Source organism: Diuraphis noxia, unplaced genomic scaffold (assembly GCF_037042655.1).
Source record: "Diuraphis noxia isolate RWA-SAM2 unplaced genomic scaffold, SU_Dnox_SAM2 contig0006, whole genome shotgun sequence".
NCBI classification, from domain to species: Eukaryota; Metazoa; Arthropoda; class Insecta; order Hemiptera; family Aphididae; genus Diuraphis; species Diuraphis noxia.
The window spans coordinates 1323268-1337677 of NW_028301716.1; the positions used below are offsets into that span (position 1 = coordinate 1323268).

The 14410-nt window shown below is 27.6% G+C and overlaps 1 protein-coding gene and 1 pseudogene across 1 annotated transcript; both read left to right on the plus strand.

Annotated features, from left to right (window-relative positions):
* Window positions 1-309: 309 nt before the first annotated feature.
* Window positions 310-1677, plus strand: LOC149054473 (uncharacterized; annotated as a pseudogene).
* Window positions 1678-5829: 4152 nt separating this feature from the next.
* Window positions 5830-13601, plus strand: LOC149054474 (uncharacterized). The gene is made up of 5 exons (XM_089230039.1): window positions 5830-5877; window positions 9081-9209; window positions 9927-10054; window positions 12385-12672; window positions 13370-13601. Exons 1-5 carry the CDS (start codon window positions 5830-5832, stop codon window positions 13599-13601), a joined length of 825 nt encoding a protein of 274 aa, XP_089086165.1.
* Window positions 13602-14410: the final 809 nt, after the last annotated feature.

Below are 14410 nucleotides of genomic sequence, written 5' to 3' on the forward strand. Positions count from 1 at the left end.
ATTACAAATACTGTAAATCAGTGGCGTACCCAGGGGGGGGCTTAGGGGGCTTCAGCCCCTCCCATTGGCCATGTTTTGGAATACATTTTATATTAAAAAAGACAAAGTACAAACCATGATATTTCTAAAAAACGGTATTGAATACAACGTATTATCTTTAGTAACAATGACCTAGTATAAGCAAAGCATAAACGTTGTGTTTATTATGGTACCGAATACCGATATAGATTTAGCCCCCCCCCCCATTCGAAAATCCTGGGTACGCCACTGCTGTAAATGGTACTGTAACCCGACTACCCGAGACCTGAGTACAGAGTATATACCTAATAGTATCTATTAGTATTAAACGTACGTTATAAATATTTTTATATTTCTGAAATTGTGCAACATAATGGCGTCCGAAACTGGAACGTTTTTAAATTATATCCTGTCTGACGGCGAACAAATATTTTCCGAAGACAGATCCCATATACTTTGCAATGTGATAATTCAAGGTAAATATAATAAAGAGTAATACTATTTACAATTTCAAAACAATGCTTACATTATTTAATTTAAACCTATATCAATCATATAATTTTGATTGAAAATATATGGAATAAATTAAAATGTTGATTTGATCTACCAGTGTTTCAGGCCAAATCCACCTATAATGTAAACATTGTTTAACTATGTATTTGTTTATTTTAACAAATTGAACATATCATAACAGATACAAATACATTTAGTTTTAGTTTATATATGTTATTAATTATTATAGACAAAGAATGTGAAATGTGGGTACCAATATCATCTTTGGTAGATGGATTGAATGAAGATTTGAATTCTAATGATGAAAAACTGTCAGATAATGGTAAATTTATAAAATTGTAATTTAATTTGTTTAGTTTGATAGGTCAATGAAAAAATATTAAAACTTAAGTATATGGTCTTTACATTTATAATTTTAATTTTGTAGAGATAAACATTACTACTGATGAAATATGGTGTTCACGTAAGCCCAAACCTCAAGATATAAAAGCTACTGAAGATCTTTTGAATAGGTATAATCAAGCTTGAAAGTATTCAAAAACTGCTACTGGATAAAAAAACACCAAAGTATATGTGGGAAAAAATAGCCTTAAAACTCCAAGAAGATCATGGGTATGTGGTAGGTAAATCTTTAAAATATAGTGGAATGAAATACCACCAAAAATGGAGAAATTTAGAAAAAGCATATATGGCTTTTATTCAAAATAGTAAAAAAACAGGAACAGGAAACACCAAAACTCCAGCATACTTTAACTTACTTCATTCCATATTAGGTAGTAAGCATAAAGTAAAACCAGCCATCTTACTAGATACTTTAAAATAGATAACTCAGTATTTGAAGAAACTCTTGCAGAAAAACCACTAAGCATTGAACAAGTCCCAGTAGAGAAGAAGAAAATATCTGATGATGAAGATATTAATACCGAAACAAGTTCTTCTCATTTCAAAACAATTAAAACTTCTACAAAACCAAAAAATTTAAAAAAATAACTTATTGATGAAATAAGAACACAACATCAAGAAGATATGGCAATGCAACATAAATTAATTCAATTATTTGAAAAATCAGTAGAATAGCAAAAAGAGCAACGTCTTATTTTGAATAACGCTTTACTAGCTATTGTAGAAACTTTAAAAAAACAGTAAATTCTACAACTCACTTATATATTACTATATTATTAAGTTTAAGGTTTTATTTTCATTTGATCTTAAAGTATACTATTGTATGAAGTTACATATTTAATTTTCATATTTGTTGTTACTATAAACTAGTTATGAATAATGATTTACTAGTTACTGTAGAAACTTAAAGAAAAAAAGTATATTCTACAAATCACTATATTCACTGTGACTATAATTATATTATAAAGTTTATTGTTTTATTTTTGTTTGATCTAAATATTAATGTAATAATGTATTTAATAGTGCTCAAGGTGAAGTATACTATTAATGTTTAATTGTTTTTATTTTTACTTTAAACAAATTAGGAATAACCTAAATAAGTGAACAGTCATTACAACTCACTGATATGATACTAACAATTGTATATTTTCAAATTTAATTATTAAATTGTTATGTTATACTATTTTTTAAACTTTATATTATGTTTTGCTTAAAAAATATTAATAAATGCATACAAATTGTTTTGTTTATTGTTCTTATATTAATTTAAACTAAATTAATTAATTATTTATACATTTTGTATATTAATACAATATATATATATATACATTAGATACATAAAACTAATCATACATTTAACTGTCTCAAAATGTCATTTCTTTTTACATCTCCTGTTAGAATTTCAAATCTATTTCTTGTATGTTCTTGACTTCCATTTAATAATTAAGAATATTTTCAATAACAACATCAAGGTAGTCATCATTTAAAATACAAAAATTATGAAGTACACAACAAGCAAGTATAATTTTTGAGGCTTTTTCCATATCTGTTGTATTAATGTATAACAAACGCCTCCACCTCCCTTTAAGTAAACCAAAGGCATGTTCTATGCATACTCTTGCTTTGCTTAGTGTGTAATTAAATTGTCTCTGTCTTCTGTTTAAATTTCCATAGTCTTTAAAGGGAACAATCAACCAGCTAAGATTAGGGTAAGCGGAATCTCCTAGCAAATGAAATTTATTACTGTAAAATAATTCTTCTTGCCCTTCTTCATCAACTTTTTTGTACAATTGGCTGTTAACAAAAACCCTAGCATCATGTAGCCTACCAGGAAACCCCACATTTATATTTGTGAATATTTTATTGGATGTACAAATTCCTTGCATTATAATTGATTTGTTTAATTTTCTATCTGTATAGCTATCCTGTTGATCTACAGGTGGTTTCACAATAAAATGGCATCCATCGATAGCACCAATAACACCTACATTTTAATAATTTCAATAATAATAATATAACATAAATTATTAAATTACATTTTAAATTGAATATGGTAATATTTACCTGGGAAATTGGATTTTTCACGAAAAATTTTTGCAATTTCTACACAGTCCGATTTCTTAGGCCAACAATTATTTTAGGGGAAAATTTGCATAGTTGATTCACCACTATGTCTACAGCTTTTTTAACAGTAGATTTTGCCATGTTGAAAAATTCACCAGTGGTGAACATAGCTCCTTCTTTAGCTAAATACCATAGAGCTATCAGCAACTGAAAAAAATGACATAATTACCTAAATTAAAATTATTTTTTTATACTTAGCAACTAGGGTTAATTATTTACTTTTTTTTTCAATTGACAAAGGTTCATGACCTCCTGTATAAGATATATTCATTTGTGCATCTTGCCTAAACATTGATACCAGTTTTGTAAAAGTACTTCTTGTCATTCGAAAATGTCTACTTATATAGAACAATAATATATATAAAAATGTAATAAAGAAACCAAATTAAATAATCAATTAGTATCTTACCCATGAAAATCATTGTCAATGTATGCTTCAATCCATTTATCAACAGTGTTATTTATTCTATAATGTTGTTGTCTTTTCAAAAATGTCGAAATTAACTTTCTCTTTTCTAACATTATTTTTAATTATATTTTGATGAAGAATTACATTGGAACACATTTGTAAATGTTCATTATTCAATTGAGTTAACTGATTTAATATAATAGATAAAGCAGTGGTTTCCATAGTAAATTATTATTATTATATGATAGATACTTAATATATTAATTATTTATATAAAAATAATGTAAATAATTAATAAAAAAAGCTAAAACAAATAAAACAATACATTTGTCACTTATACTAATAAACACATTCCAGAAAGATATTAAATTATATTTTTCTATATATCTACTGGTTATCTATTTCCTAGAATCTAATATTTATATTAACCACAAATGCATCGTTTTCGCGAGTCTTTGACCAATAACCAAAATCATGTAACCACATCTGATTAAAAGTATAAAAAGGTTAAGCGCGAAAACACACCTATAATAAAGTATAGTTTTAGATATCTGAATTATCAACAACCGTTATCAAATACAATACATTTCAATTAACCGTTACAATTGTGACAATTTCGTTTTTTTTTTCGGTCGTCTTAGAACTAGTCGTATTGGTTTATACTGTTTATAGTATTAACAATTAACAATGAATAGTTCTATAAAAGATTTTTTTACTACTAGTAGGCCTAGTACCTACTAATATTAATAATCTCAGTATAAAATCAGTTGTTGCTATTTCTTCACAAGTTCCTGATCAAAGTGCTCCTTGAATCGAGTGTTCTACAAGTACCAATGATTCTAAAGAAACTGAAGACAACAATCATAGCATTTTTGATATAACGGCATATATTGGTAAACTTATGTCAAATAATGAAAAATTTGAAGTGCTTAAAACAATTTGGATCCCAGGTAAAAACCATAATTTGCCGATCACGCTGCATGACAATTAAAATTTAAAATTTCCACTTTCTTGGCTTAATAAATGGAATTGGATAGCTTACAGTAGTTTAGCTGATGGCGTTTATTGTAAATATTGCGTATTATTTGGCATCGAGTGAATGATATCATTGTGAATAGTTTGGAAGAAATGATTACCTACATGGTCGGATAAGGATGTAGCAACAAAAGCTAACCAAATATTTTTATCAATAGGAACTTCAAAATGCAACATTAGTCTATCTGTAATTATTAAACTATTTCAGCATACTAAACCTCTTATAGTGTTTACTTAAAAAAGCAAAAAATTGACTTGGTTGAAGCAATTAATCACATCAACACTATTTTAATTGAATTAATGAATATTCATGAAAATGCTAAAACAGTCTTTAGTTATTTGTCTAAAAATCTTATAAAAAGATCAAATGAAATGGATATTGAAATAAAAAAAGGTAATAACATAGGAATAATTTTTCAACAGAAATCCAAAAGATTATTCTAGACTTCTAGAGTATCTGTTTTTATTCCATTAATTGATTCTATAATACAACAATTAAATCATCGTTTCAATTGCTATAAAGAAATAATATCTGGTTTTAAAGTATTGATAAATCCATATGCTAAAAGTGATTTTCATCATCTTGTAAAATATTATCAAGAAGATGTTGAAAGTCATAAAAAGTTGTAAATTCTGAAGTTGATTTATGGCACAGATATTTAAATACAAATAATATTAAACCTCAGAATGCATTAGGTGCGTTACTTATGACGTGTAATCAGGACTTCTATCCAAATATTTATAATTTATTACACATCCTTACTGTACTCCCAGTTACATCTTGTGAGTCAGAAAGGTCATTTTCTTCACTGAAGCGAATCAAAACATATCTGAGGAACTCAACTTCTGAAACCAGGTTAAATGGATTAACGGTTCTTAACATATATCGAGAAGTTCCAGTTACAGAAGATGAAGTCATTGACGTATTAGCTTCAATAAAACACCGCTTAGATTTGTCTTAAATGAGTACTTATTTAATATTTAAAATAATAATCATAATTAAAAGTATATTGTTAGTAAACACATAGGTATATTGTTAATAAAAATTAAGATGGTTTATTTTTTCAGACCTCCCTCCCCCCATGAAAAATTCCTGGTTGCGCCACTGAGGCAGACTGACACAAAAATGCCTTTGATCAACGCACAATTTTTTTATAAAACTATTGGTGTTGTAACGGTGTAGCCTTCACCACACATAAAACTGTCCTTTTTAGGACCACTAATCACAATACAGCATATGAAAAACAATAGCATCTAGTGGGATAGAATAGGATTTAGTGGTGAATTTAAAACCTTTAGATTCATCGCACATCCCCAGAAGTACGGCTATGGATAGGGAAAATAATGACGAAGACAACAACACCTCACACATATCTGTAAGTCCAAAAGTGACCCCATAATAACAAAACCCATACCGACAGTAAGCACAGGCATGCACGGCGGCACACTGATGGTTTACTAGTCAGTACGGATCATAGTATATATACCGGGCATTTTTTCAATTCAAGACACCTTCTTCTTCAATCAATACTACCATCGTCAACATCTAAATAGTTGTCGACATACAACGACGAACGACCTCTACAGGCCTGACACCGTCCGTTGCAGTCTGCTTATCCAAGCCAATTGCACGGTTCGGAAATAACTTATTCCACATTTAATTTACTGTTATAATGTTAGATTTGAACTAATAAACCGATATGTTTATAAGATAACAAAATGAATTTAATTATTCACGATCTCAGGCCGTCGGAAAATGACGGGCCGTATCAGGTTTAACACAGAAAAAACAACCCAATATTACAGGAGTAATAGGCCTAAGTATGAGGAACGTATGTTTACTATTCAAGCGTTAGAACTGCACTACACTGTCTACACTATTAGTTTAATCTAATAAAACTTTAATGGTACAAAAAAATTGAATGAACCAATCATGGGCCACTAAATAATATTTAAGAGACCATTAGCTCACTATTGATTCCCTAAATGTTTAGTGATTGTTCACACAACCCGACATTATAGTGAAGATGGTGGTGTGCTGTTCGATTTCTCTTTTTGATCTATGTGCAACATAGACAAAAGGCATTTTCGCAGAATTATATTTATTTTTTATGTTTTTGTTTAATCTTACAGTAAAATCACTTATTATAAACCGACGGAAAATCATATTTTTGAGGAAATGGTGTATCAGATTGTCTAAGTATTGTCTCAAAACAATTTTAACATCATTCAAATTTTCAATTTGTTTTTATAAATTATCCTCTTCAAATTGTTGTAATAGGTCATTTGATTAAAAAATAAAAAACTATTTTAAGTGAGCGTTTTATCTGTGCTACGCAGTCTGATAGAGAAAACAAATAGGTAATGCGCTTACATCCTCTTAAACAACCTCTTTGTTGTGACCATTTCTAAAATTTTATCTCAATCTACAATAAAAATCTGAATATAATCACGATATTATTTAAAGTTATTGTCTATTATTCGAATTAATAACGAAGGAAAATTTCAATGTTATTTAACTAAATGTTTCAACCTAAATACCAATAAATTATTTTTTCTATATTCTAAAAGTAATAATATGATTAGAAAACGTCTTTTCGAACTAATTTTTTAATTTAAAAATATTAAAATTATGTTTTATAATTTACTTTTGGCCATGAGAATACAATTTGTGTATTAATACAAAAATAGTATTAAATAATTTATTTTGTGACATAAATTTAACATTTTTTGTAAATAATAATATAATAATATATTAATATCAATACTATAATTTTATTTGTAATTGCAACTCAATAATATGCATTAATGTATAATTATTATTTATATAATTACAATACTATACCAATAATGAATCATTTTTTAATAAACTAAAAATTATTATTATATCTAAAATCAAAAATTAATATTTCTACATATATATATATACAGTGTCCTACAGAGTTCTGACAAATGAAATAACTTTTGTTCTAATCAATATTTAAAAAAAATTTCTTTTAAATATAATTCATAGACACTTGTGCTACATTTTTTATTTTTTGTTTTTTTAATACTGAAAATAAAAAACTTAAAAATTGATAAAAAATGTTTTAGAAATATTCAATATAGCCAATTTGTAAATCTGATTTTTAGAAAAATGCATATGGTAAAAACACTTATTTAAGTCAATAATAATATATATATTGTTCTGTGGTCAAATGGCTGATTTTTTACAATTTGTTTAAATATCAATGTTTTCGTTAAGTAAATTACGATCTAGTTTATGTTAGAAACCTTGTAATTTCAAATAATAATAAAGTTTTTTAAAAATATTTTATAAGAACATTTTTAAATAAGTGCATGTTAAAATCTTATTATTTTTTTATTGTATTTATTTGAATAATATATGTGATGTATAAACTATAAATTACTATAATTTACCTAACGAAAATATTGATATTTAAAAAAATTGTAAAAAATCAGCCTTTTGACTTAAATAAGTGTTTTTAACATATACATTTTTCTAAAAATCAAATTTACAAACTGGTTATATTGAATATTTCGAAAAAAAATTTATCAATTTTTAAGTTTTTTATTTTCAGTATTAAAAAATAAAAAATAAAAAATGTATTCTAAAAATGTAGCGCAAGTGTCTATGGGTTATATTTAAAAGAAATTTTTAAAAAATATTGATTAGAACAAAAGTTATTTCATTTGTCAGAATGTCAGATCTCTTTGGGACATATATATATATATATATATTGATAGTTTAAACTTTAATGCAACAGTTAATATAGCAATTATTTAAACATCATAATATAAAAAGTATTATTTTATAATATTGGTGATATTCACCAGAACCATATTGTGGATTATATATTACAGGCCAGTAGAATCAAGAAAGATTTCCTATTTAAAATCTTTGTTTTTAAATTTTTAATACTAGGTATACCTACCAACAGAAATTATGATACTAAGTTTAGACTTTAAATTGTTAAAGAATTTATATGTTATTAATAATCAGTACATAAACATTAAAAAAATGTCAACAACAATAATATATGTTTGTACAAATTTTTTTTTCACAGTGGCAGGAAAAAGTTAAATCCAAAATATTGGTTAGTTACTACTACTTACTAGTACCTATATAAGTGTTACCTATTAAATTGAATAAAATGAAAGTTTTTTATTTAGTTAGAGTAATTATAATTAATATATTTAAATAACATAATATGAGTATTGAGTATATCTTTCAAAAATTTTGTAAAACCCTAATTTTAAAATTAAATATTTATGATAAGATTGAAGTGATATAATTTTTTTCTCTATATATTTTTTGGTCACTATAATATTTAGCGCATTAATTATTACTTAATAGATAGTTACAAATTGTTGTGGTTACGTGTTGTTTCGTTCATTTGTGACAAAAGTCACACAAAAAAACCTATTGAAATTTCTTCTTATTCGTTCAAATACGTTTTGTTATTAAATTTAACAAGTAGTACTGTACAGTTATGGTGACAATTGTAGTAAGCAACAAACCGTGGTTTACTGTCACCATTGACAAAGCGTAATTTTTGGTTTAATGTTTGGTATTTAGAAATTGAAGAACAGTAATAACGGGGACATTGTTAAGAATACCGAACAAGGAACGATTTCATTTCAATTCAAAAATGGGATTTCTGTAGACATAACTCTCGATGGATCGATCAGAATGGCAAATCAAACTGTAATTTTAAATAAAATATAAACAATTACCTAATATTTTATTATTATTCACGCACCAATTTGAAAAACGATATTTAAATAAAACAAAGAGAACAATATTTCTATACTTATAAAAGATAGGTACAAACTCTTTGACTTTTCAGAGTTCAAAAAATTGAACCTAACCGTACTTAAACAAAAAGTTTGAAATTCTAAATTGATCTGAACTTTAAAAATAAATAAATACACGGTTTTTAATTAGAAATGTTTTATATTTTGGTTTGGCATAAAAATAAAACGTTTGATTCGTAATTTAGTTTAAAAGTGCAGTTCAAATCCAGTTCAGTATTATAAAAAATGTTTGATATACGAGCTTAGTTCAACGTTGATCAAAATTTTTGCTTTGAATTCCACATCACATTGTTCAGTTCGTTTTCAATTCGACAGACGATATAAAAACTTTAGCTTTTTCAAGGCCGTAACTGGAAAATTTTTTTTTTTTTTTTTGGGGGGGGGGGGGGGGTCCAAATTGTTTTAAAATATATATACTAAACACTTTTCTTTTTACAATTACTCTTTAATACAATTTATAGTTAATTAATTATATTCGCTGCTAAAATGTCTCTACTTTGAAGAAAAATCCCCCCCTTACCACAGTTATGGCCTTGTCAGTTTGAACCCATATTTTTTAGTTCGATCCGCCTCTAAAAATTATTCATTCCGATTACAACTGTTACAGGCAAATGCCGTAGCAGCTGTAAATGCAACCGGTAACATATCGGCCGTCATGCACCCTGTTGGTTTTATGTATAAAAAAGATGATATTGTCCACGTACAGGCAAATGACATTAATTTTGGAAATCACAAGTAAGAACACCTGAATTTTAAATTGTAAGAAAAATATTGGGTTGTTAAGCTCCATAAATTTCCACCATAACAGTAATACTGTAAATCGAACTAAAATATATTCCAAAAAACAGAATAAACAAATCGAATTCTTCATTAATATTTTACTTTTAAACCAACGACTATAACGTGTTATTTTTCCATTGATATATCATATAAATTCCATAAAAAAGGGAATGTTTCAATTTTAAAAAATATTAATTTAATTTTAAAGTCAAATTTCTCATAAGTTGAAATATATTATATAATTCAAACTAATGGAAAAAATCCATCTCTGATCAATTTCGAGAAATTCATATGTATTTGTTTTCAGAAATTTGATGTTAATTTATCAATTATTACTTTTTAGTATGATTTAATTAGCCAAATTGGTCTGAATTCTATAGCTATCCATTTAACTGTTACTAAATATTAATACATAATCCAATTGTAACGAATTACCAATACAGTTTATAAATTATATATAATATGTCTTAACACGTATAAAATGAAACATAGCACATAAGTATTTAATTATAATTTCTGAGTTTAAGGGTATTTAATATACAATAAAGTAGATTAAGAAAATTAGCTGGACAGAAAGGTACCTACTAACAATTTTAAAATATATGACTTTTTATTTTATTTGTAACGAATATACTATATTATATCTACTGATTGTATTAATGTGTAGTCAATGTTAAATAGTTCATAAAATTATTTTTTAAATTATACATTCGAAAAATCTTTAATACCTTTTAATTATTAGGCGGTCTTACCCTTTTAGTTTGCTAACTTCCTTCAAATTTTTTTTATGAGCTTAAAACTTATAAAGCTTTAATATAAACATTTATTCAACATTTTAAGCATCAAAATAGTTGGGTAAAATCAGTTAAAACTTTAAAATTAACTCCGGAAATTTGTATTGAAACCACAACACATAAAATCTTTTAATTTATGATCATGTGTACACCTAATATTCAGGAAACTTTTTTCGCGGCGACAGAATGAGTTTACAGATCTCTTTATTAATTTTTAAAAGATGGAGCTTCAAAAAAATATAAATATTTTTTTTTTTTTTTGAAATATTATCTTTGATAACTGAATATTCAATATTCAGGTTCATCTGTTTGTTACCCATCATCATTTTATTTTTTTTTGATTTCTTGTCGTGATTCTCTTCGCGTCATCTTTTTTTTCTACAATTTTTTTCTTTATTTTTGTTATTGCTATCATTATTTTTTTTTATCTCATTTTATTATTCATAACATGTGATCATCATGTTCATATGTTATATCTATCTTAAACCACTTACGTCTATCTCTTAAAATGTAGAAAATAACTCTAGTATTGGTTGCCATGGTAATAGTTAAAAAATGAAACTTAATTAAAATTTTTTTGGCACAATTTAGAAAGATATGAATTTTTTCAAACCACCATATAAATATACGAGTAATAACATGAGATGATGATGATAATAATGTTTAAAATTATACAAGCAAATTTATGATAAGAATTGTTTTAGGGAATTATTAAGGATTATTGTGGAAGTTTTTTGTTATTATTATTATAATGAATACGTCAACTAATAAATAAAATCCTTTGAAGAAAGTCTTAACACAGAATACTAGAATAGTAATTGTAAAGCTTAATGACATTAGCTAGATCCCAGATAAGCTTAATCCCATTTTTACAACAGTTTACGGCACCTATTACCTACCTATAATATCTAACCCTGAGCATATAGGAAGTACATGTATAATTGTACGTACCTCAATACACGCTTCTTACTTGTCAAACTTTCTCAATGAAAACTCATCACACATCATATGTATACAGTACCCTAAAGAGATTGTGACTCAACTTGAATTCAACAAATTAATTAATATCGATATTTCAATTCAAAGAGCTAGTTATCTCTAGATTGATTATTAATCGTGGTAAAATACCCATGTATCAATACTAATATTTTCTTTCCTTCTTAATGCTTACACTTAAATAAACCTATTATACGTTCTTTATTTACATTATATTGTGATATTATGTCATGTAATATGATATTGTACTGTGCTAAAATAAATATGGGCGATGTGGCAATACTATTCATTGTGTAGGTACCCGAGGAACTACATATATTTCTAGATACACCACTTATCAAAAGTTATTGGGGTTAAGCAGATACATGAGAAAAAAAATTGTAAAAGTGTGATACCCGAACTAATTTACATAATTATAATAATATTGTAATCTATTCGTCCACTGACTGACGGGCATCTATGCAATTTACTCTTGTTTTAATGCTGTCCGTTGAGGTTGGCGAAAATAAAGTCGACGGGTATCCACTTCAAAGCCATCAAAAGCCCACTAGTGTACTTGGTGGACGAAGCAGGCGTGAGAACAAACTTTTCGGAGAACTTTATGCGCATGGACAGGGACATCACGTTGGACGTGCTGTACAAGGATTGTCGACACGGGGCCATGTACGTAAACGTGTGTAACGATTTGCTGTCAGATATCAAGAGCACAGTCCTAGAGACCGGTACTGAATGGAGACTTTACGACGTATCGGTGGTACAAGAGAACGTTCACGGATTCGTCAGGTATATGCAGAAAATACCACAACATCTGATTTATTATAATATTTAGTTTAACAATATATTTCTACAAGCTATCAAGCTCTGATAGACAGATGAGCCACGGCCCCCGGGGGAAAAGTGGTGTTCTCGGAGATTCTGGATCTTTCATACAAAATAGCTTTTTGTTGTCAGCTTAAAATTATGTTATGACTTTGATAGTCATTATTACTTTACTTTTTTTATCACAATAATAATAATAATAATATTTTTTATAATTTTATTTGTATTATGTACACAAATCGCAAATTATTTTAACTTCTAACAGAATACGGCTAGTTACGGCTAGAGAATAAGACTGATATTTACGAAAATAAAAGATTAACTTAGCATGATTTGAATTTATCAGCACACAGCTTACCACAACAGTTTTATAAATACACAAAATCGTGTAACAGACATTTTGTTGGGACATAACCTCGTTAACTGCTAATATATATAAGTAAATACTAGGTACTTACACACTAATATTTAAAAATTTTAAAACATGTATACTGTACAGGTACATAATATTATTCCAATGTATTAAAAGCTAATTAATTTTAACCCGATCGAAGTTGTCAGATAATACTATAGATAGCGTGTATAAGGTGTATATTCACGATACAGAAACCATCCACGGTCGTGTTTACATCGGAAATTCATATTGTTTTGATTAACACAGGGTAATCAAAGACGGTCGCGAAAAGTACGAAATCCGGTCCTCGGCGTCCATCGGCACGATAAATCTGTACTCGGACGCGGTAGACTGCACGGCGTCGCATGGCATCAATCATTATTTCTTCGTCAAAAAGAACAAGAGCCGCATTCATTATGAGGTGCGCAACAAGTTCATGGTGCGGTACGGTGGCTATCATACCGGTTTCAACGAGTGCAACGAATTTTCGTTTTTCTGATGGCCCGTCATCTCGTGCACACACGCGACACGTATAATATATCGTTATGTATAAAATAACTGTTACATTTAAATTCACTAGGCACCTTGCAGAGGTGCTATATATATTATTATAGATGTGAAATGTGCAACACACATACGCTGATAAGTAGGTTTTATTCCGAATATGATAATTATATTAATGTTGCAGACTAGTCGTGGCGTTTTGTGATGTTCTTGCATGTGTAAATTACCTGTATATACCTATAATACAAATTTTGGATACGTGTTTGACGTCTATATAACATTATTTATTGTAAATTCTATACAAATATAAAATGAAATAATTTTTAAAATATTTATCTACATCAATTATAAAATTAGTTTTCAGCTATAACAAAAATGACATAAATTATTGGGAAAAATAATATGGAATATTCTTCAAATTTACAAAATCGTAAAAATTTTAATACATAGATGTTTAAATACTTATTACACAAACGATTACGCAAATTCCATACATAATATTATATTATATTAGATGTGAGCTGGTGCGCAACAAGTTTAGGTATGGTGCTCGGCGGCTATCACACCGGATTTAGTGAGTGCGACGAATAGTGTTTTGTTTTTTATGGTCGGTCATTTCATGATTATAATATCAATTGCACACATGCGCACGCGATTGCGCATTGCCGTTAAAAATATAAATTCTATATGGTGGGCGGATTGCGCCACTGTTGTATTTCCGCCATCCATATTTCCTTCATTACCGGAAAATTTTCCTAAAATAATTTTTTCATCCCGAACAAAAACAAACTTCATTTTATACTA